The sequence below is a fragment of the Trachurus japonicus genome, chromosome 8 (genome assembly GCF_045865225.1).
Source record: "Trachurus japonicus isolate A0001 chromosome 8, Traja_1.0".
Classification (NCBI taxonomy): domain Eukaryota; kingdom Metazoa; phylum Chordata; class Actinopteri; order Carangiformes; family Carangidae; genus Trachurus; species Trachurus japonicus.
Genome location: NC_140914.1, coordinates 2,804,183 through 2,828,070, shown reverse-complemented (window position 1 = coordinate 2,828,070; position 23,888 = coordinate 2,804,183). Strand labels below are relative to the sequence as shown.

At 43.0% G+C, this 23,888-nt stretch overlaps 2 protein-coding genes across 2 annotated transcripts in view; both read right to left on the bottom strand.

Annotated features, from left to right (window-relative positions):
• LOC146982330 (uncharacterized) overlaps positions 1-19,834 on the bottom strand; it is a 420,172-nt gene extending 400,338 nt beyond the window's left edge. The window contains exon 1 of the mRNA XM_085785572.1: positions 19,663-19,834. Coding sequence (XP_085641698.1) covers positions 19,663-19,793 — 131 coding nt within the window. The 5' untranslated portion in view covers positions 19,794-19,834. The remainder of the gene's footprint in view (positions 1-19,662) is intronic.
• Positions 7,851-13,091, bottom strand: LOC146982331 (protein NLRC3-like). The gene is made up of 5 exons (XM_085785502.1): positions 13,073-13,091; positions 10,635-10,724; positions 9,525-10,597; positions 8,953-9,488; positions 7,851-8,028 (listed from the first exon to the last, which is right to left on the bottom strand). Exons 1-5 carry the CDS (start codon positions 13,089-13,091, stop codon positions 7,851-7,853), a joined length of 1,896 nt encoding a protein of 631 aa, XP_085641628.1.
• Positions 19,835-23,888: the final 4,054 nt, after the last annotated feature.

Below are 23,888 nucleotides of genomic sequence, written 5' to 3'. Positions count from 1 at the left end.
AGACTAGGGATGCAAATTATCGATTAATTCATTAATCGATATTTGATACATACAGATTAAATGGTCTTTCCTGCCAATACACTATGATGATTACTGTAGTATTTAACTAGGCTACTTAAATCACAGTAGCATAAACTGATTTGTTGAACTCAGCCTGATGTAAACATTAATAAAACTCAGTAACCAATCACACAGGTAGCTCCATGTTGTCCCTGTGTGATGTTCAGGGACAGGTCAGGACAGTCTGAAGACAGAGCTCTGAGGGTGAAGTCCTATCATAATGAGATGAGATGCACCTGTGACAGTGACAGGTCATAGATATAGCGCAGCAGCTGAGCAATTAGCGCTATATAGCGCATTTAGCGTGCGCCTGTGTCTGTGTATCTATGTGCAGGCAGAGATCAGAGATGGTGTTTTAAATAACCATGCTAGCGTTTCACCAGCTCTCATCTCTGCCAGTCAGCCTCTCAAACTGCCGCCTCTCTCGCGTGCGGGCGCACCGCACGTAGACACACGTGAAAAAAAAAAAAAAATTCAATTTTTTTTTTAATAAGTGCGATTAAAATGCGTTAATTTTTTTAACGCGTTAATTTTTGTGTAATTACTTAATCGTAATTAACGCGTTAAAGTCCCGGCCCTAAAATAAACTTCTCGGTGCATGTTTGCATGTACACCAATTTTATCTGAATGATTTCAATTTTTTTTTTTACACAATGTGCTCTACATGTGATCATGTGTTACCATTTAGAGCAGTGTCAAACATGTTACCACATGTGGAAAATGGGTTCACATGGGAATTCACATAAAATTGCCAAAACCACATGTGCAAAATTTTTCACATATCAAGTTCATGTGGTTTTTCTGTAAGGAATTGAGTAAACAACAAAACCAGACTGATGAAATCAAAACAACCGTTTTTTATTTTATTTATTACAATTTGCCGTCAGCCAGCGTTGAACATTATAGTAACTTTTTACAGATGGAGACCAGACCTGACTTTTAGACTCACATTAGAACAATATATGATAAAGAGACAATAACATTCTTTTTAACATCATGTTAAAAAAAAACACTGAATAATGTGGAAATTAGTTTTTCACCACACCACAAGATAGAGCTGGTTAATCAGAATGAATGAAGAAGAAAACTAGAGGAAGAGGAGGAGGAGGAGGAGGAGGAGGAGAAGGAGGAGCAGAGAGTGTGTAGAGGATCAGATGAGTCCAGAGACAGTGATGATCTCTGTCAGGTCCAGAACACACAGGGAGGATGGTGGACTGGACTCTGAGAGAGACAGTGGAGCTGCTCTCAGATCAGTTCAGGAGCTTCAGGGCTGAAGGAGGGAAGGAGTTCCTAGCTGAGAAGAGAAGCAGAGGACAGAGGTGATGGATCAGTGATAGTCTCTCTCTGCTCTGATTGGCTGACTGTTGTCTCTCTGCTCTGATTGGCTGATTGTTATTGTCTCACACTGACTTTAATACAACAGTGCTGAAAGCAGCACAGACTGACTCCGCCCCCCTACTGACCTCAGAGTCTCCAGTCTACAGTCTGGACTCTTCACAAGATCATCCAGATCCTTCACGTCTGAATCCTGCAGCTTGTTGTAGCTCAGGTCCAGTTCTCTCAGGTGGGAGGGGTTGGACTTCAGAGCTGAGACCAGAGAAGAACAGCTGATCTCTGACAACCAGCAGCGCTGCAATCTGAATAAAGAATAAAAAAAGAAGATTAATTAATTGATAGGGATGTCACGATTACAGATTTTCTTGGTATGATTATTGTCAGAGAAATAATCACGGTATTACGATTATCATGATTATTATGCATTAATTCATTTTACAACACTATGAATGTGTAAAATCAATTTCAGTGTCTTTGTCCAAACATGAGTTGTGAGGATCTTGTGCACATTGTTGTGATAGAGATGAATTGAGTTGATGAGCTGATACTGGACATTTTCTCCAGAGTTTCTAGAAAACATGAGTCGTCTGACTGAGAGAAATACGAGTGTGTGTGAAGGTTGAACTGAAGTGAACAGACATTATTCATGACCACTGAGTGAAATGAGCTGAAACTGAAGAATCATTCTCACACAACAACAACTGCAAATATTCAACAACCACTATTTCAAATGTCATTAATCAATTCAATCAAAGTCAGTGATTCAAGTTGTGAGTGAAGATCAATCAGGTTCAGTTGTGGATCAAAGATCTAAGATCTACAACAGTAACAGTCAGTGAACTGACCTCAGAGTCTCCAATCTACAGTCTGGACTCTCCAGAAAACCACTCAGATCCTTCACTCCTGAATCCTGCAGGTTTTTGTTGTAGCTCAGGTCCAGGTGTCTCAGGTGGGAGGGGTTGGACTTCAGAGCTGAGACCAGAGAAGAACAGCTGGTCTCTGACAAACTGCACTTCTCCAGTCTGAATAAAGAATAAAAGCAGTGAGTTGAGGACAAAACTCCTTGTTGACAGCGTTCAGTGTCTCATCATCTGTTCAGAGCTGAAGAAGCTTCAGAAAGAACAAGTTTAGAAAATCACAGACATTCTCCAGAATTGATTATTACTTGGTTTCTGCCTCCTTGGTATCTTGGGTTTGGCCTGAAACCCTCAGAAGGCCAGGCCAATCAGCGTCGCTGCTGTGATTGACACAGCACGTTGGCCAATCAGGGGCCGACTGGTGCAAAGCCCTGTCACTACACCAACTTGCTGATTGGCTGAATGGGGTTGTCTGTCAACGCTACTACTCCCGCGCAGCTCCCGCCCACCCCAAACGCTTACAACGGGGGTGAGGCCAGACTATCTCGAGAAATGAGATGAAATGCATTTCCGCGAGAGGCTGGTTTACGAGGCTACTTTTAAGGCCTTTTTGAGGGGCCAGATGATCAGCTTTACAAGCTTTAAACACAAGCAGTTTAGATTGGAGATGGAACAACTGGAAAAAAAAGATAAAGGATACTGAAACAAACTACTTTGCAAATCCTTCTCAACACTTATTTGTGGAACTTAATGAGCTAAGAGCTAAATACAATGTTTTATCTACAAATAAGGCAGCTAAAAACTTGTTGAAACTGAAGCAATCCTATTACGAACAGGGTGAGAAAGCTAGTAAGGTCCTAGCTTGGCGTATTAAACAGATGGAAACTGAAAGAGCAATAAATACAATACAAACAGATGAAGGCTTGGTAACTAGTGACCCTAAAGAAATTAATAAGACTTTTTAAGGCTTCTATGAAAATTTATACCGTTCAGATTATTCGACCTCAGCTTTTCAAAAACAAAAGGAATTTCTCGATTTATTAGACTTTGTCCCTCTAAAGGAAGACTCTCAGGCTGCTCTAGAACTTGACCTAGAGACCGAAGAATTGTCTGCGGCTATAAGTAGCATGAAGGGGGGGAAAACCCCTGGACCGGACGGGATTCCCATCAAGATATATAAAACCTTTAGAACTAAACTAATACCACCTCTGCTTGAGATGTATCGTGAGTCTTTAGATAGTGGATCCCTTCCTCCTTCTCTTAATACAGCAGTAATTACTTTGTTGTTGAAGCCAGGTAAGACACCCACTTTATGTGGATCTTACAGACCAATTTCACTGCTTAATAATGATCTCAAAATTCTATGTAAAGTACTGGCTAGACGGCTTGAACTGAGTTTGCCAGAAATAGTTCACTCTGACCAGAATGGCTTTGTGCAGGGAAGGCAGGGCTTTCACAATATCCGTAGAGTACTTAATATAGTGTCTAATAAAGCTGGCTGTACGGACACTGCCATTCTGTCATTGGATGCCAAGAAGGCCTTTGACAGGGTGGAGTGGCTGTATTTATTTGAGACTCTGCAAAGGTTTGGTATAGGAGGGAAATTTCTTGGCTGGATTCGACTTCTTTATGCCGCTCCACAGGCTGTAGTTGTGATGTAATTCTATTCTGTTCTAACTTGAAACAGACTATGCCTACTTTACTTTCTCTCACAGACACTTTTGGGGTCTTTGCAGGTTACAAAATAAATAGCACTAAATCAGTAATATTATTTATGAATGAAAATGAGAGACTCAACCCTCCAATTCATACTCCTTTTTTGGTCTCATTGAAAGGTTTTGTGTATTTGGGTGTGAAAATCACTCCTACCATTGACAAAATTGTCCCAATGAATTACAATCCCTTAAAGGGATAGTTCAACATTTTGGCAAATTGGCCCATTGCCATAATCGCTATAATCATAACAGTAGGTTCGTTACCTTTATTTGTCGGTGTAAGCTATTTTTAGAACAGGGAGCGGAGCGGCAGGCTGCTCAGAGCTACGCTACAGAGGCTAAAGGAATTTCTTGGTTTCCCTCATCAAACTCATCAAATACACAACCCAACAACTCCAAAACGCTTTCGTGGACAAGTTGTGACCTGCACAATCACCACGCTATGAGATAATAATGGAACGTTACGAAACAGAGCCGTTTTCGAGGTAAATACAGGGTAAATACAGAGTCTGCTTGCTGAAAAAGTGTCCCTGAACGCAACGCGCATCAGCGGTTTTGCATGAATTTACCTCTAAAACAGCTCCGTCTCGTAACGTTCCATTATTATCTCATAGCGTGGTGATTGTGCAGCTCACAACTTGTCCACGACAGCCTTTTGGAGTTGTTGGGTTGTGTATTTGATGAGTTTGATGAGGAAAACCAAGAAATTCCCTTAGCCTCCATAGCATAGCCCTGAGCAGCCTGCTGCTCCGCTCCTCCTAAAAACAGCTTACACCGACAATTAAAGGTAACGAACCTACTGCTATGACTATAACGATTATGGCAATGGGCCAATTTGCCAAAATGTTGAACTATCCCTTTAACAGATAGAGTTACAGTGCTCATAAGCAGGTGGACAAGATTACCTATGTCTATGATCGGGCGTATCAATGTTTTGAAAATGTCCTAAAATGTTACCTAAGTATTTGTATCTTTTCCAATCTATTCCACTTGCTCCCCCACTTTCTTTTTCCAGTCACTTGAGAAGCTCTTCTCCTTCATTTGGTGGCCAACCGTGTCACCATGACCCCCTTGCTCCTTGCACTTTTGTTTTAACCTCTATTGTACTATGCCCCTATTTATTATAATGTAATATTGTAATGTATTTTGTATTTTATGGTAATGTTGACGACGTGTGCTGCTGCCCTCTTGGCCAGGTCGCCCTTGAAAATGAGATCTCGATCTCAACAGGTCTTTTTACCTGGTTAAATAAAGGCTAAATAATTTGCAACAACAGACGTCCCAGGCTCAGGCTCACATTGTTATATCTACCATACGATAGAGGTGGATTACAATTACCTAATCTTATGTGGTATTACTGGGCAGCTCAAATTAGAGCAGGAATGTTTTACTTTGCGAAGGACCATCCCCCAGGTTGGGTTTCAATAGAATCTCACTCAGTTAATATTCCTTTGAAATTGTATATATATTTAGCCAACAAAAATAAATTAATCAAACAGACCAAAAACCTCTTCCTCAAAAATACAGTAACGATTTGGCACAGTACATTGGAATTAGAGGTCGACCGATAGTGGATTTTTAAATTCCGATATAATAACGATAGTTTGGAGCAGGAAAAAGCTGATAGCCGATTAATCGGCCGATACACCCCCCCACACGTGAGTTTGTTTACACTGATCAGCTGTAGTGAGGACGTGACGCTGCAGGAGAGGAGACTGTAACTAAACAGGACGTTAGCTCGTGGTGTGGTTACGCCGTACATTAACAGGTGACTGTTTCACTACAATTAGCCTACTGTGTGGAAAACCCATAGACTGTAAAAAGAAAAACCACGCTGTAATGATCGTGATCGAGTTGGACGAGTGTGTTTGGAGCTGACGGGAGGAGAGAAAAAAAAGAGCGAGACGCACGTAGCGGCCGTGATATGACGACCCCGTCCCCGCTGAGGAGGAACTTGTCTGTTATGGAAAAGGACCTAAACCAAGTCGAGTAGAGCCCATAGAGCCCAACTTTGTAGTGTAAAGAGCCATTATTGTGCGTCTGCCCCAACTCTGAAGCTGAAGCAGCGCTCTCTCTTCCTCCTTCCTGTCTTTCTCTAGCTGTCCTTTCAAAATAAAAGCACAAAAAGCCGGAGGGGGGAAAAAAAAAAAAAACACTGACTCGTGAGCTGGTGGCGGTGAGATATGTAGCGTGGCAGCCACCACCAAATTATCTATGCAGGAACCCAGGCTGTACATATATGATTAAGAGAAAATACTACAGTGTTTCTCATTAAATAACAAGAGAGTTTCGTTCCAGCCAGCCCCTCCACCTGCCGCCTCTCTCTTAGTGCTGTCGCACCGCAAGAGCAGCCCCGCCCCTCAGTGATCAGAGAGACAGAGAGCGGCAGGGAAGAAGCAGTTTATGGCGCTGTGGAAAAAACTGCAGCCATCGGCCACTATCGGAACCAAGTTCTAAATTGCTCTAAATTACTACAATACAAATGGATGAGCAGACAGTATATAACACCAAGTAAGCTGCACAATTTTAACCCAAATATCCCAGATACTTGCATTAAATGTAAACAACAAGAGGTTCTTTATGTCACTGTATGTGGGAATGTCCTCTGATACTTTCTTTTTGGGAAAAAGTGCTGAACTTGGCCAGTCGAATCATTGAAAAAGAAGTACCACTTAAACCAAAGTTATGTTTACTAAATATTTACCAGGACAACTTTGTGACCTCCAAAAATGAAAAATCCTTACTTAATGTCTGTTTTCTGGAAGCTAAAAGATGTATAGCCGGTTCATGGAAAAGGGATAAACTTTGTACTACTTTGCAATGGTTAAAAGGGATGTCTTTCTACTTGTCTTTAGAAAAGATAAGCTACATCACGAAAAATAAGCTTGACAAGTTTTGGAAAATCTGGAAGGTTTTCTGTAATTTCCTTGAGGAAAATGATATTGAAGTAGATGGCTGGAATGATGAGCTGAACTGAAAATGTATCTATCTTCTCATTTTATCTTGATTTAGTATACTCATTTAGACCTTTACATATATTTATATTTATCTGTGTGTGTGTATATATACAAATGTACTAATTTATTTATTTATATATGTCAATTTATTTATCTTTCAACTAACACGATTCTAACACATGCAATGATATAGTGTCCTTTCCTTTCTTCTTTTTTTTCTTCTTCTTCTTCTTTCATTTTATTTATTTATTAATTTTATTTTCATCATTATTGCTATTATTATTGTTGTTGTTTCCTTGTATGTGCCTTCTTGTTTCATGTTGTTCACTGTTTGTAAAGTAACAAAATGTACAATAAACATATGTTTAAAAAAAAAGGGAAAAAAAGAAAATTCTCAGCATTCACAGTCATTGACAGGAAGTGGCTGCAGTGTGTTCACTTCCTGCTTCACACTCCAGCCTCTCCCAGCCAGTTGAGCTACCAGGGAGCAGACTTTAGCTGCCAACAGCTCCCTACAGCCAGCCTCCACTGGAGCGCAGCTTTCCAGCCTCCTCTGCCTCTGCTGCCAGCTCTGTGGATCTCAGCTGCTTCCTCTCATGCTTCCTCCCATGGTTCTGTCAGCTCCACAACATCCACCAGCTGCTGTGTTTCTGACCACAACTCAACAACTGCTCTCAGATCAGTGCTGCACGTTGGTTCAACAACAAGTGTCTGAGTTGAAAACAACAGTTGTAGAAGCTGAGCTCGTTCTCTGCTGCTCTGAATCACAAACACTACGACTGCTCTCACCTTCTTCTCTCTGGACTCATCTCAACTGTTTTCTCTCTTCAGCTTCTTGAGAAAAATCCTCACACACAAATCCTGACATGTATGAACCACTGAGAAGCTGAAGCTTCAAACAACTACAACAGCTCCAGTCAGTGAACTCACCTCAGAGTCTCCAGTCTACAGTTTGGACTCTCCAGTCCAGCACACAGAAGCTCCACTGATGAATCATACAGGTCGTTGTGACTCAGGTCCAGGTGTCTCAGGTGGGAGGGGCTGGACTTCAGAGCTGAGGCAACGACTTCACAGTGAATCTCTGAGAGCCAACAACCAACAAGTCTGTGATTAGAGAAGAAACAAAATGTGTGAGAGTAAAATCAGACAATTTGTACTAAACACACACAACATGTCATCATGTGATCAACATGTGCTCTTCACACTCTGGTTCAGTTCATCTTCTCTCTTTTACCTCTTTTCCACCAAACTGGTTCCAGTGCTGGTTTGGTGCTGGTGCTAGTTCGGTGCTTAACTGGTTCAACTCTGGTGCCTCCAAAGAACCACTTTGCTTTTCCACTGATCAGGAGCCAAGTCAGAGCCTCATCCCCCATCCAGGAGCTGCTCCTGTCTTTGCTGCCTGCTACAGTTATAAACGGACCTGAAAATTAAAACCTGGTCCAACCTGCGGGTGTTGAACACCGGACCCGCCGTGGAAGCACAGACTAGGCTTTTAATTAACGATAACACTAAACCCGGCTGAAAAAAAAGAAGGAAAAAGCAGCCATTTTCGCCGCGACCGGCAACTACGTTTTGACAGTGATATGTTTTGATGCTGCTGTTAGCCACCGCCTGTAGCTCAGCTAGTTAGCTTCAACTGCGTTTACATCGATAAACAAACTTAATACGTAGCAATAACGTGTCTGTATAGCGCTGGTCTTGTTGCTAAGGTAACCCTGCTGCCAGCCCCTGGAAGAACCGGTTCTTAGCTCTGGCCCAGCAAGAAGTTGGTGCTGGTCTGGAACCAGTTCTAAGAACCAAGAACCGGTGCTCAGGCAGTGGAAAAGCAAAGAACCGGTGCTAAGCAGGAACTAGCTCCGAACCAGCACCGGAACCAGCTCGGTGGAAAAGGGGTATCAGTGTTGGACATGAAACAATAATCCTCATCAGGGCTGGGCTGGAAAAACCCATTCTCAGATGATAATGAGAATCCTTTAACTCTGTGGGTGTGTGTAGAACTAATTGATTATTGATCATGTCTGGACTCACTCAGCCTTCCTGCAGTTCCTCACAGCTGGGATCAGTCTCCGTTGTCCCTGATCTGACGTCTTGTACTTGTTCAGGTCCAACTCGTCCAGAACCTGTTCTGACATCTGCAGCATGTAGGCCAGAGCTGAACACTGGATCTCAGAGAGTTCCTTCTCTGATCTGTTCTCTGACTTCAGGAACTGTTGGATCTCCTGATGAACTGACTGGTCCTTCATCTCCGTCAGACAGTGGAAGATATTGATGCTTCTGTCAGGAGAGATTTCATCACTGTTCATCTCCTTGAGGTTGTTGATGGTTCTCTGGATGGTTCCTGGACTGTTGTCTGTCTGACCCAGCAGACCTCCTAACAGCCTCTGGTTGGACTCCAGAGAGAGGCCATGAAGGAAGCGAACAAACAGGTCCAGGTGACCGTTTCTACTGCGGAGGGATTTCTGCATGGCTCTCTGCAGGAAGACATCCAGGGTTAAATCTCTATCGTCATCAGCAAACTGTCTGTCTCCTTCTTCATCTTCTTCTGAAGAAAAGTAGTCAAGTTCCTCGACTTGTTCGCTCAGGAAGTCCAGGATTAAAACATCTAGTTGTTCTCCCAGGAAGTTCTCCAGGACCCTTCTTTTCCTGTTGGTGAAACAGTGGAACCTGTAGACTGCAGCCAGAAACTCCTGAACACTCAGATGAACAAAGCAGTAGACTGTTTTCTGGAAGATCACACTCTCTCTTTTGAAGATCTCAGTACAGAGTCCTGAGTTCACCAAGGCCTCTGTGACATCCAGACCACACTGCTCCAGGTCTTCTTGGTAGAACATGATGTTTCCTTCCTCCAGCTGTTCAAACGCCAGCCTCCCCAGCTTCAGAAGAACTTCCCTGTCGGCCTCCGTCAGCTCCTGTGGACTCGTCTCATGTTCTTCACCGTACTTGTTCTTCTTCCTCTTTGTCTGGACCAGCAGGAAGTGTGAGAACAGGTCCGTCGTGGTCTTGGGCAGCTCTCCTCTCTGGTCTGTGGTCAACATGTGCTCCAGAACTGTAGCACTGATCCAGCAGAAGACCGGGACTTGACACATGATGTGGAGGCTCCTGGACGTGTTGATGTGTGAGATGATTCTTCTGGACAGATCTTCATCACTGGACCTCCTCCTGAAGTACTCCTCTATCTGGGCGTCAGTGAAGCCTCGGACCTCTGTTACCCTGTCGACACATGTAGGAGGGATCTGATTGGCTGCTGCAGGTCTGGAGGTGATCCAGACCAGAGCCGAGGGAAGCAGATTCCCCTGGATGAGGTTTGTCAGCAGCACGTTGACTGATGACGTCTGTGTGACATCAGACACAACCTCCCTGTTGTTGAAGTCCAGTGACAGTCGGCTTTCATCCAGGCCGTCAAAGATGAAGAGAAGTTTACAGACAGCCAGCTGCTCTGCTGTGACCTTCTGTAATGTTGGATGGAAAACATGGAGCAGCCTGAGAAGACTCAACCGCTGATCTCTGATCAGGTTCAGCTCCCTGAACGAAAGAGGAACCAGCAGACTGACATCTTGGTTCTCCAAGCCCTCGGCCCAGTCCAGAGTGAACTTCTGCACCGAGAAGGTTTTTCCAACGCCAGCGACGCCGTTGGTCAGAACCACTCTGATGGGTCTCTGTTGGACGGGTGAGACTATAGAGACGTCCTCTCTCTGTTGGACGGGTGAGACCGTAGAGACGTCTTCTCTCTGTTGGACGGGTGAGACCGTAGAGACGTCCTCTCTCTGTTGGACGGGTGAGACCGTAGAGACGTCCTCTCTCTGTTGGACAGGTGAGACCGTAGAGACGTCCTCTCTCTGTTGGACAGGTGAGACCGTAGAGACGTCCTCTCTCTGTTGGACAGGTGAGACCGTAGAGACGTCCTCTCTCTGTTGGACAGGTGAGACCGTAGAGACGTCCTCTCTCTGTTGGACAGGTGAGACCGTAGAGACACTGTCTCTCTGTTGGACAGGTGAGACCGTAGAGACGTCCTCTCTCTGTTGGACAGGTGAGACCGTAGAGACGTCCTCTCTCTGTTGGACAGGTGAGACCGTAGAGACACTGTCTCTCTGTTGGACAGGTGAGACCGTAGAGACACTGTCTCTCTGTTGGACAGGTGAGACCGTAGAGACGTCTTCTCTCTGTTGGACAGGTGAGACCGTAGAGACGTCTTCTCTCTGTTGGACAGGTGAGACCGTAGAGACGTCCTCTCTCTGTTGGACAGGTGAGACTGTAGAGACGTCCTCTCTCCGTTGGACAGGTGAGACCGTAGAGACGTCCTCTCTCTGTTGGACAGGTGAGACCGTAGAGACGTCCTCTCTCTTTTGGACAGGTGAGACCGTAGAGACGTCTTCTCTCTGTTGGACAGGTGAGACCTTAGAGACGTCCTCTCTCTGTTGGACAGGTGAGACCGTAGAGACGTCCTCTCTCTGTTGGACAGGTGAGACCTTAGAGACGTCCTCTCTCTGGTGGACAGGTGAGACCTTAGAGACGTCCTCTCTCTGTTGGACAGGTGAGACCGTAGAGACGTCCTCTCTCTGTTGGACAGGTGAGACCGTAGAGACGTCCTCTCTCTTTTGGACAGGTGAGACCGTAGAGACGTCCTCTCTCTGGTGGACAGGTGAGACCGTAGAGACGTCTTCTCTCTGTTGGACAGGTGAGACTGTAGAGACGTCCTCTCTCTTTTGGACAGGTGAGACCGTAGAGGCGCCCTCTCTCTGTTGGACAGGTGAGACCGTAGAGACGTCCTCTCTCTGTTGGACAGGTAAGTCTTTAAAGATGTCGTTGCACTTGATTGTAGTGTCATGGAGGGTCTTCTTCTTGGACGTTGTCTCCAGCTGTCTCACCTCATGTTGGGTATTAACCTCTTCACTCTGTCCCTCTGTGATGTAGAGATCAGTGTAGATCCTGTTGAGGAGGGTTCCACTTCCTGTTCCACTTCCTGTTGCCTCAGTTCCTTCAGTCACTCGTTCACATCTGCTCCTCAGACTGATCTTATGTTGATCTAAAACCTCCTGCAGACCACGATCTGCTGAGAGACAAGAGACAGAGTCAGACTGAAGACAGAGAGTCTGACAATCTGATCAGATTATTTTCATCAGCTACAGAAAAACTACAGACAACAAAGAGAAGGTTTGAATCATCATCTTAAATGTCAGTGCTGTGTGATGGAACAATGACTCTGGAGAAAACAACAGGTCCTGGTTTCACTAATGACCACATCAGCAGACAGATGTTCAGTCTCACTTTGTCCACAGCTGCTCTGATTGGCTGTCTGCAGCTCACCTCTGGTTCTGGGTCTTTGTCCATGATCCTTCAGGACGTCAGAGACACCACTCCTCTTCCTCCTGTCAAGACATTTCTGGATCAACAACATGTCACAGTCACAGATCCACATCTGAGCTCTGATTGGTTAACCACCTCAAGGGGGCGGAGCTTCAGTAAGCAGAGGAGCAGAGAGAGAGAAAGTAGAGGAAGACGAGTGTAGAGAGACAAACTGAATGAAGACCTGGTCCTGAACTGGTCTGGTTTCTGTCTCTGTTTATCTGTTGACCTTAAATCTGGACTCTAAGGCCTTGTCCACACGAGCCCGGGTATTTTTGAAACCGTGAACATATGTTCCCGGTTGTATTTCCTGTCCACACGCAACCGTGTTTTAGGAACCCTGAAACCGTGGTTTTTTGAAACCAGAGTCCAGGGTGGGGTTTTCGGCCGGGGTTGGTTTCACCGGGTGCGTGTGGACACTGCAACCGCGATTGTTTTTCTCGTTTACGTCATAGCTGCACACGTGCTGGTGTAAACACTGCCAGCCCGCAGAGGTTGTTTGCAGCGGTTTGCAGAAGTTGACGTGAGCTCGCAAAAATAGAGGTGACAAAGTGGATTTTTATCACTTTTTTTTTTTTTTTTTTTTACATCATCTAAATGCTATTTGTATAGTTTTTCGATGAGAAAAATATAACGAAACGGTCGTCAGGGCGATCCTCTTGTCAGCTCCAAACTCACCCTCAATCACAGACCACACAGCATCATTTACAGTAACAAGTGACGCTACAGATCAGCTGGTCCGCTGCCGGTGTGTTTTTAAAATTACAGAACTACTACAGTAGCGCCGCAGTTTCTTATTCCGCACCTTGTTTGATGATTTTCATGAATGAACAGGCAATAGCCTATGTCACTGTCAGACCGGAGGGGGGGGGGGGGTCGCACTGCTGTCATGCAGTGATAAAAAGAGCCTATGCGGAGATGAACGGAACGAGCCAAAAGCCGAACATTTATTCGTGACGTCCGCGGTCGATATAAAGTGGATATGTTTCATTCATCCATGTTTTGACAGACAACAAAACAGCCAGTGATAATGTTGCGCCGCACCGACAGCCATGTCTCAGCCAGCCAGGTGATGCACACACCTATGTGCACACAGCACAAGAGTCAAGACACAGCGCAGCAACATGTGCAGGCTGCTGCAGCAGTGCACATCAAAGGGACACCGCCTAAAATAAATAATAAATAGCTAAGGCTGCACGTAGTTTTGAAATTGTTTTTGCGCATGTTTTCATCCATAAAATGACCAAAAATGAACACTATAAGCGGATTTCTTGATAACGAATTATTTAAACAGCATTTGTATAGGAATGATTCCGTCCCAAGCCTTTTGATCCATAAGCGGTTTCCACTGTATTTTGATTGGTTAAAACAGGCTTCCACACGTGCATTGCGTCACTTGGTAGCGGATTCCACGGTTGCGTGTGTACGGAGTGGTTTTATTACACCACTCGTGTGGACGCGGAGCAAAACTCCGGTTTCAAAAATACCCGGGCTCGTGTGGACTAGGTCTCAAACAAACTCCCTGTTAGTTTGAGTCTCTTCAGTTCTGCGTCGTCTCGTCTGGTTTTTACTCCAAATGTGTGAAATGACTGAGAAGCTGTTGGTGGTGTTTTCCTCTTTCAGACACTGATCATGTGTTTGATGTTGGTTCTGGACTGAGTCCGATCAGCTCTTTAACTAATGAGCTCCTCATCCAGACGCTGCTGTGTGGCTCTAATGAACCTGTGTTGGAGCTCTGGTCCAGTGTGAGGAGACTGAAGCTGACAACAGAAGCTTCAGCAGCTCCACCTGAGCTTCACTACATGTTGTGGAGAAGCTCAGACATTCACAGACAGGAAACAGGAAACACTGATCACTCCTGTCTGGTTCCTGGCTTTTCAAAATAAAAGTCTCTGTGTATCAGCTGCTTTAATCTCTAATGTGACTTCAGTTTAAAGGCTGAGACGTGTGGATCATTAAAGTGTCTCCTCCAACATGGAGACACTCAGTACGTTTACATGACACTTGAAAAAACCGAATTATTGCCTTAATCCGACTATAACTGGACAACTGAAGTGCATGTAAACACCTTAGTCCGACTGAAATCGGAGTTGAGAACTCTGATTAAGACACCCAGATAATGCGATTGGAATTAGATTTTCTCCGTCATGTATACACCTTAGTCGGAGTAGAACTGGACAACGCATGTGTTCATGCTCCACAACCGTAGAGACGGCACAAAGTGGAGCAGAGAAGCCGCACAAACCCGGCAAAGTAAAGAAAAAAAACCAACGTCAGCGCAGATTCAATGCATTTTACACAGAGCAACCAGCAAGAGTGTTTTATTAGAGAGAGAGAGAGAGAGAGAGAGAGAGAGAGAGAGAGAGAGAGAGAGAGAAAAAAAGGAAGCCCGTATCCTATTCTCAGTGCACATCCGGCCCAGACTGGCGTGTCTGGTCAGGAACTGCAGTTGAGAATTTATTATTAAGCTTATAAGTTGTTTATATTCAGTTTTTTACGAGGTGACAGAAAAGTCAACAGGACAGGGCGGCGTATTAACCTGCTGAAACAACGGGTGACACCATGAGGGGGCGATGGACCCCGTCAGTTATTCGGTTTTCTCAGTTGCATGTATATTGAGACAAGGACAGAAGTCCGACTTGACGCCAAAAGCGAATTTTGAGCATAGCTCGATTAAGCTCTGCATGTAAACGTACTGACTGTGTCTCCTCTCTGTCCTTCTGTCCACTGACAGCTCTACAGACAGGTGGAGCTCACACAGGTGTTGACATCAGATCAGCTGATTGTGGGCGTATCTATGGAAACTGTGGAGGTGGAGACGGGGCTGGTGTTGGTGCAGCAACGTTCACACTGACTGAGGCTGATGACACAGGAACATGAGGACGCTGTGCTTCATCAGTCTGATGTTTCTGTCTCTGAGGTTTGTTGTGAACCTTCAGAGTCTGATGGATCTGTTTCCTTCACATGAGTCTAATGACTGAATCATCTTCAGCTCAGTTTACAGTAGAAACCGTCTCTTACCGTGACTCTGAAGATCCAGGTCCAGGTCCTGGTCCAAGACTGAAGTTAGGAGGTTCAAGGTTGGACCGGTCACTCTTCATGGACAGACAGATGGATCCAGGTCCAGGTCCAGGTCCAAGACTGAAGTTAGGAGGTTGATCGTTGGACCGGTCACTCTTCATGGACAGACAGATGGATCCAGGTCCAGGTCCAAGACTGAAGTTAGGAGGTTGATCGTTGGACAGGTCACTCTTCATAGACAGACAGATGGATCCAGGTCCAGGTCCAGGTCCAAGACTGAAGTTAGAAGGTTGATCGTTGGACCGGTCACTCTTCATGGACAGACAGATGGATCCAGGAGACTCTGCTCTCAGTCTGTGGTTCTGACCTCTGCAAACACAAACATGTTTTTATTCACAATAGAAATTCAAAAAAACTTCCAGCGCACACTAGAGCATAGGATAGACACAATTTAAACGACACGTTACACATGTTGCTTCATCAGATTCGCTCTTGATTGTCATCAGGTGTGTGCTTAAATAGACAAGGTGAATGACATCATGATCAGAACAGCCCAACAATCAATCAATCAATGAGATACAAATTTACACGCTCATCTATGAAAGGCAAGTACAAATAGGCCTACCATAGATAGCATGAGAAAGATATAAAGAAATTCCATCATCTGACATGTGTCAACTCTAACAATAGGAAACAATATGAAAAAATAATGTATTTATTCACATCACATTGATCACTGATCAGTTCTCTGATCACAGATGCATTGTGGGAAGTCTACAGTGATGTCAGCATCCAGCACCACACACTGTAGTCAAATGCTGTATGTAAGCAACACAGCAGCATCATACGGTGTGTTTACATGGAGCCAAATATTCAGTTTAGAATTGGTTTAGAGTCCAAACCGAATGAAAATTCTCCGTATAAACAGCTCAATAAAACCGAACCGAAAATTAAATTTCATTTGCACTTATGTACTCAAAATATTGCGTGAAAGTGCAAAAGTGTGCGATTTGGGACACACTAATATACAGTAACAGTTGTTACCGTTACCATAGCGACGAGCTAACGCATCCTTTTTTAATCTCCTCTCCTTCAGCCTCACGTTCTCACTGCAGCAGATGGTGCTGCAACCCAACTACACAGCTGTTACTGTAGCTGACTGACTGAATCATCTTCAGCTCAGTTTACAGTAGAAACCGTCTCTTACCGTGACTCTGGAGGTCCAGGTCCTGGTCCAGGTCCAGGTCCAGATCCAGGTCCAGGTCCAGGTCCAGATCCAGGTCCAGGTCCAGGTCCAGGTCTGAACCACCAAGGTTCATCTTTGGACTGGTCACTCTTCATGGACAGACAGATGGATCCTGGAGACTCTGCTCTCAGTCTGCGAAGACAAACATGTTTTTATTCACATTGATCAGTTCTCTGATCACAGATGCATTGTGGGAAGTCTCCAGTGACGTCAGCGTCCAGCACCACACACTGTAGTGAAGGATGGAAGCAACACAGCAGCATCATAGACAACAGTGTAGAGTCAGTCAGTCATTAACTGTGTCCAGTGTCCAGCTGCTGAACATCTGTCTCACATCAGCTCTACAGAGGATCAAACACTGACACTGCTCAGCATCTGGATCCACTGGCTCAACATCTGGATCTACCTGGACACCAGTCCTACACACACAGTCTGAGCCCATTGGTTCCTCCTGAAGACTGAAAGCTTCACCAACATCTCAGCTACAGGTTCATGTCTAAAGAGGCTCAGTCATTTCCTCAAACAGCTGCTCACTCTAGTTTCTATCAAACCAACAGGAGGAAACACAGGAAACATCTGTCAGGGACTATTTTCAGCAGCGGATTGATCCACATTTGGTGCTGTAGTGAGTATGTGGGGCAGCAGGACGGAGTCTAAATAAACTACAGTGTGTGTTGATGTTTAATGTGGAGCTTAATGTTGTTTCATGGCTGTAAAACATCCGTGGTGAATAAATGCAGTGTCATCGGGTAAACACCAGATCGGATTTCTCATGTAAACAGTTAACCCTAAAGACTTGTTTGGGATGAATTCAATCAGAAAGAGGAAAGTCTCATGTAAACCCTCCGAATGTTACATGATTATTTCATAGCGTGGTGAATAGGGTTGCAAAATTCTGGGAATTTTCAAAGTTGGAAACTTTCCATGGGAATTAATGGGAATATATGGGAAACGGGAATAAATCAGAAATTTACAAAATTAAAGTTTGGCCCTTAACAGGGAACTTAAATATAGTTGGAGAAAATATATTGTAGCATAATCTTGGCTAAAACAACCAGATTTAATGCAAGTGCACTTGAATATCTATGCACAGCACACTGCTTACTGCAGGGCTATTGAGGCCACGCCCCCTACATGCACTGTGCATTCCTCCATCACATGCACAGATGATTTCTTGAACCCTGGAGGCCACACTGTTGAGCCCAAAGCACAAGAGGGGGGCTCCTTTCATTTAAAGGGACAACGAGGAGTTTTTGAAAGTGAAGTGTTTTCACACTACATTTCCCATGAGCCTCCGTGCGCACAGTGAAATAATTGGACCGGTGTAAGACGGACAAAAGCAAAAACATTTGCCAAAAATGTTTTCATTGATCAAGAATGAAAGTCGGAGGTTGGAAGACGATCAGATACCGTCTTAGTTCCGACCATAAACCGCGATTCGGCGGCGTTATTCTCATGACCCACAGGGCAGCATCCGCAAAACCAAAACAAGGAAATGCTGGATGAGCCGACCACTAAATAATAATAATAACAGTAATGTAGTTCATCAACATTAAAGCAGAAGTAAGCGATATTTTTGTGTTAATATAAGTCTTAAAGCAGATATCAGTGGCACGACCGTTTCGGCTAATGCTGTGTTCAAGGCAGGCTTTTGAAACCGTAAGTTACAGCTTCAAGTCACAACTACGACTTGGTAGCGTTCCAGGTAACCCGTAGCTCGTGTTTTTACCGTCCTGTTGTCTGTGAAAGTTCCCTATAACGGCCACTCGTAACTTCCGACCCGTGAACTCGTACCAGATCGAATGGTATGACTTCACAGGAAGGAAAAACACAAAGTACGAGTTTCCTTGAACGCACCATGAGTTAGCAGCCCCCGCCCTTGTCAGGCATCAATTGGTCCTCGTGCTACGTCACCACATTCACGCGCATCCCTTGGCTGCACACACAGCCCTTCATGCCGTTCTCTCTCCTCATTGGATAACACTTGTATCCCACAAGGAAAATTTTCTCCTCGGGTTACAGCAGAGCAGAGTGACGGAGAGACTCGTGTTTAGGCTGAAATACTTCATGTAAGTGATTGCTGACGGAAAATAGGACTATTTAGGACTTATATTAACAAAAACATTCCACTGATATCTGCTTTAAATAGTTGTATCTTCCGACAGCAATCACTTACATAGAGTGTTTGGTCTGAAACACGGGTCTGTCAGTCACTCTGCTCTGCTCTGAGCCCAGGAGAAAACTTTCCCTGTATCCTACAACCTTTATCCAATGAGGAGAGAGAACGGCATAAAGGGGCGGTCCTCTCTGTGTGTGCAGCCAAGGGATGCGCCTGAATGTGGTGACGTAGGGACGAGGACCAATAGATCCATGACGAGGGCGGGGGCTGCTAACTCCATCGGCTGACAAGACGTTTTGGTGCGTTCAAGGAAACCCGTAACTCGTGTTTTTCCGACCTGTGAAATCGTACCAGTTCGATCTGGTACGAGTTCACGGGTCAGAAGTTACAAGTGGCCGTTATAGTGACTTTCACAGGTAAAACAGGTCGGAAAAACACGAGTGGGTTGCCTGGAACGCTACAAAGTCGTAAGTTGTGACTTGAAGCTGTAATTTACGGTTTCAAAAGCCTGCCTGGAACGCAGCATTAGCCAAAACCACCGGATCGCTTACTTCTGCTTTAATGTGAGACTTTTTTATAACCAAATAAAAACTCCTCGTTGTCCCTTTAACATTTTGAATGGGATTTTTTTTTTTTTAGGGGGGGGGGGGGTATTTTACTCAATATTTATGTTTTTGTTGTTCAGTAAAAGAACTGATCAAACTGTTCAAACAAGAATTAAAACTTGATGAAGTCCTTTTAATTGTATTATTTTGCACGGATGTCTGCTTATGACAAAACAATATACTTACATATATATGTTTGGATATGATACAGCTTGTTTTAATTACCCCCAATTTCTAGTTAATCCCCAATAATTCCCATAAATTCCCATAATTCCCATGGAAATTTTCCAATTTGGAATATTTCCAAAATTCCCCAGCTTAACTTCCCATGGAAAGCTTCTGGAAATTTACTGGAAATTTTCCGCCCCTTTGCAACCCTAGTGGTGAATGTGCAGGTCTCTTACTGTGAGTCTGAGCGTCCAGGTCCAAGACTGAAGACTGGACCCTCTCCTTTGGACCGGTCACTCTTCAGAGACGGACAGATGGATCCTGGAGACTCTGGTCCGTCCTCCTCTTCCTCCACATTAACACTCATCTTCAGGACTTCAGTCAGTCTGAGAGGGAAACCAGAAACACTGACTGAGCTGAACACACACACGCACACATTAACAGAATACACAATGTAATGAACTTCTCCTTCTGGTCTGTGTATTATTCAGTTCGTCACAACTGACTGAGACAACTTGTAAGATGGCGCCGGTGGTGCGGCTGCCTGTTACCGCAGAGCTGTGTGTGTAGATCTACGTGTCGTATGTTTGAACTTATGGACTACTGAAACAAGGGTACCGTCTTGTGACAGTGTCTCTCCCTCCTTTTTAAAATCTTATTTTAGACCTTGCTACTTTTACTTCTTTTTAAATCGCATTGTAGACCTTGCTGCTCTTATTCACTGACATAAGTTTGTAACGGGTTGTGCAATATTGTTGATCTTGTGTATTCTTGTGCATGATGCGTGTTTGTGGTCTTGTGTTGTCTTCTGCTGCTGGTAACATTGTAATTTCCTGCAAAGGATTAATAAAGTATCTTTAACTTAACAACAGGAAGTAGCTGTCCTCCTGCTGTCCCCCCTTTAGTCTCAGTGTCTCTGTGTGGACACAAGTTCACTCTGACTCTTCTTCCCTCCACACTTCACAGGGACTGAGACTCAGAGACTTTAACGGTGAAGAATAATAATAATGTTGTTTAACACTCACCTAACGCAGCGTCACTTTTACTCCTTCATGTCGTCTTAAAATGGCGTCTAAACTAAATACTTCTGCTTTTTCTATCTCTATCTCCTCCCTCTGTGTCTTTACAGGAAACCACTAACAGCCTACTTCAGCTGTTACTTATATGAGTAGCTAGTATATAACTTACATAAGGTTCATTAATGGTTGTACATGCTACCACAGTAAAAAAAAAAAGAAGAAAAAAGTTAGAGTTAAAAACAACAACAAAAAACAAAAAAATGAGTGAGTAAAAATAATCCATAGCAGCAGCAGTGAGTGGGCGGAGGGTTCAGCTGATGAAGCAGTGAGTTTTACTTTACATAGAAATAATATTTGTAGTATTATGCAATTGTAGCCTACTTTTTGGTTTTCTTTTATGTTTTCCTTAGTCTCCACATTTTAATTTTTTTTCTTTCACTACATACACTATACACAACTATAATAATAAAAAAGTATTCTTGTGTCTGTGTGTGTGTGTGTGTGTGTATATATGTATAGGCCTATATATAATATTAGGGTTGTCATAGTTAATGTGTTATTTAAAAACGATTAATAAAAATTCAGCCCGTTTTCTCCTCTATTGTCCCACTGCCCAACTGCCAGAAGAAGCAAAAACGCAAAAATATCCATAGAGCAAAAAAGAAAAAGATGCTGTTAACTCAGGAAATTTTGAGATTAATCGCGATAAAAAAAAAATAATTGTTTGACAGCATTAACATATTATATAGAATCTCTCTCTCTATATATAAGTTTAAAAAAAAAATTCATGTTTGTTTTGTTCTTTCTTTTTTTACCTTATAGGCCTACGTTGTTACTCCAACAACCAAATTTCCCATGAGTGGGATAAATAAACAGTGTTGTGTCTAATATTTTATTAAAACAATTTGACATCAATAAAACAATATTTGTATAACTCTAAATAGAGAAACTAACGTTCCGTTTTACATCAAATATCCAGGAGATGGCAAAAAAAAAAAAATGGCGGACGCGGCTTTTGAAAATCGAACGAAGAAGAACTTCACCTCAGTGATGGTTCAGTTGATGATCGAGGCAGTGTTTTAGTTTACATGTACTTTTTGGTTTTCTTTGTTTTCCTTAGTCTCCACATTGAATTTTTTTTTCTTTAACTATACACTACTATACACACAGAATTTAAGAAAATGTTATTTTTGTGTGTGTATAATATTAGGGCTGTTGCGTTAACCGCCATGCGATTACTTTTTTTTTAATCCCGTTCTCTCCCACTAATAAACAGTATATGGAGCTGTTCTGTCTAATATTTTATTGAAAACTGAATAAAAACAATTTGACTTGAATAAAATAATATTTGTATAACTATAAATAGGTTTGTTGGTCACATTTAAAGGTTTTTTTTTTAAACTTTCTTTATTAAACATGTAAACATGAAGAACAAATAGCCTACAATGACATACTCATTTCTGTCCATATGTGCAAATCAAATCACTGAAAGAAAAATCACACCTCCTGCATTACATAGAAAATCTATATATTTTCTATACAGGCTGAGTACCAGAGCCTATAGAGAGTATAAAAATGAATACATGAAATAAATAAAAGAAGTAATCAAAAGGAAAAAATAAATAAAAAAATACAAATAAAAGATACAAGGAGTTCATCACAACTGAAGAATTTCCATAAGTGTATACAGTTTCTTAGCTTGGGCATTATCTATTTTTTTCAGACATCTTTGAAACAGAGAGAGCTCATTTTTAAGAGCCGACCATGACTTAGCAAACCAACATTTGTGTATGTAGTATTTTGTTGCTATAATTAAATTATTTACCAAAAATTCATTTATTTTTATTTTTGAGAATTACACCCATTTGAATATCTTGATAAGAGAAGAAATCTATTTAAGATTTGAAGGAAAGCAGATTGTGAAGATTTTTCCATATATTTTGAACTGTTCCACACCCATAAAATAAGTGCTCTGTACTTTCAACATTTGTATTAGGCTACATGTATGACAATTCTCTACCTCAAATTTAAATATTTTCTTTATGAATTCATTAGAGGGATATATGTTATTTATTGTTTTGAAGTGAATTTCTTTATATTTAGGGGTAATTGGAAATTTTAAGAATTTAGTTCTAATTGTTGATAGCCTATGTCATATTTGTTATAGTCTTGAAGAATAAGTGTACTTCTGGTACTACCTGGGTAAACAATGTTTACAAAGTATTGTCTCAAATGTATTACGGTACACTTTTCATTCACATATTATGCAAAACTCACTTTTTCATTGTTTTAGTAGGCTACGTGTATTTGCGTATCTGGAGTGCCTCCTCACTAAGTTTTGACAACTACGTCAACATTTTGTAAACTGCCATAGTCAGAAAATGTGTCTCTTAACGAGCCGTTTTAATTTCACCCGGCTTATTACATCACAAGCCGGGTGATGTGAATATTCCAAGAGTACCCGTATGCAGGGACATGGGCGCCGCCATTAGCCCAGATCCATACCGGAAGTCACGACCGGAAGTTGCTCTTCTTCATGTGTATCATTTCTATGTAGATAAAAAAAATAACTCAGTAACTCAATGGTCCATAATAAAATATTGTTTTCCAGCGGATATCTTAGTTACAACATGATTGAGCTATAAAATATTTTTTTGCATGGATCGTTTATTAAGTTATTGAGTTATTTAAAAAACGCTGCTAACGGCTAACAGCTAGCGCCGAACGGCTAGCGGCTAACGGCTAGCGCCGCTCCTGCTGACAGCAGACCAGGAGAGAGAGAGAGAGAGAAAATAAAATATTGTTTTCCAGCGGATATCTTAGTTACAACATGATTGAGCTATAAAATATTTTTTTGCATGGATCGTTTATTAAGTTATTGAGTTATTTAAAAAACGCTGTTAACGGCTAACGGCTAGCGCCGCTCCTGCTGACAGCAGACCAGGAGAGAGAGAGAGAGAGAGAGAGAGAGAGAAAATGAATGAAATGTCGTTGGTGGGTGCTTTGGTTAGGGTTAGGCAATGAAGAAAGGAGTTGGTTAAGTTTAGTAAAAAGAGCAGGTAGAGGCTAGACAGGCCAGAGAGAGAGGGGGGTTCTTAGAATAACATAGAAATAATATACACGAAGAAGAGCAACTTCCGGTCGTGACTTCCGGTATGGATCTGGGCTAATGGCGGCGCCCATGTCCCTGCACACAGGTCCCTCTCGAATATTCAAGCCCTCGCTCCCATGGTTACCATGGTTACCTCAGCTACCAGAGCGAAGATTCTAAACCGACCGTTTAGAGCAGGGCTGTGAAACCCAGCTGTGCTCAATCTGTTGGTTTTTCTGACCAAAGCATGTTACTAACATTACTTTTAGACATCAAGGTACCATGTCAAGAAGCAGAAATTAGCATAGTATGTCCCCTTTAAACGGTTAAAACCAAACTAACAGCTTCAAAC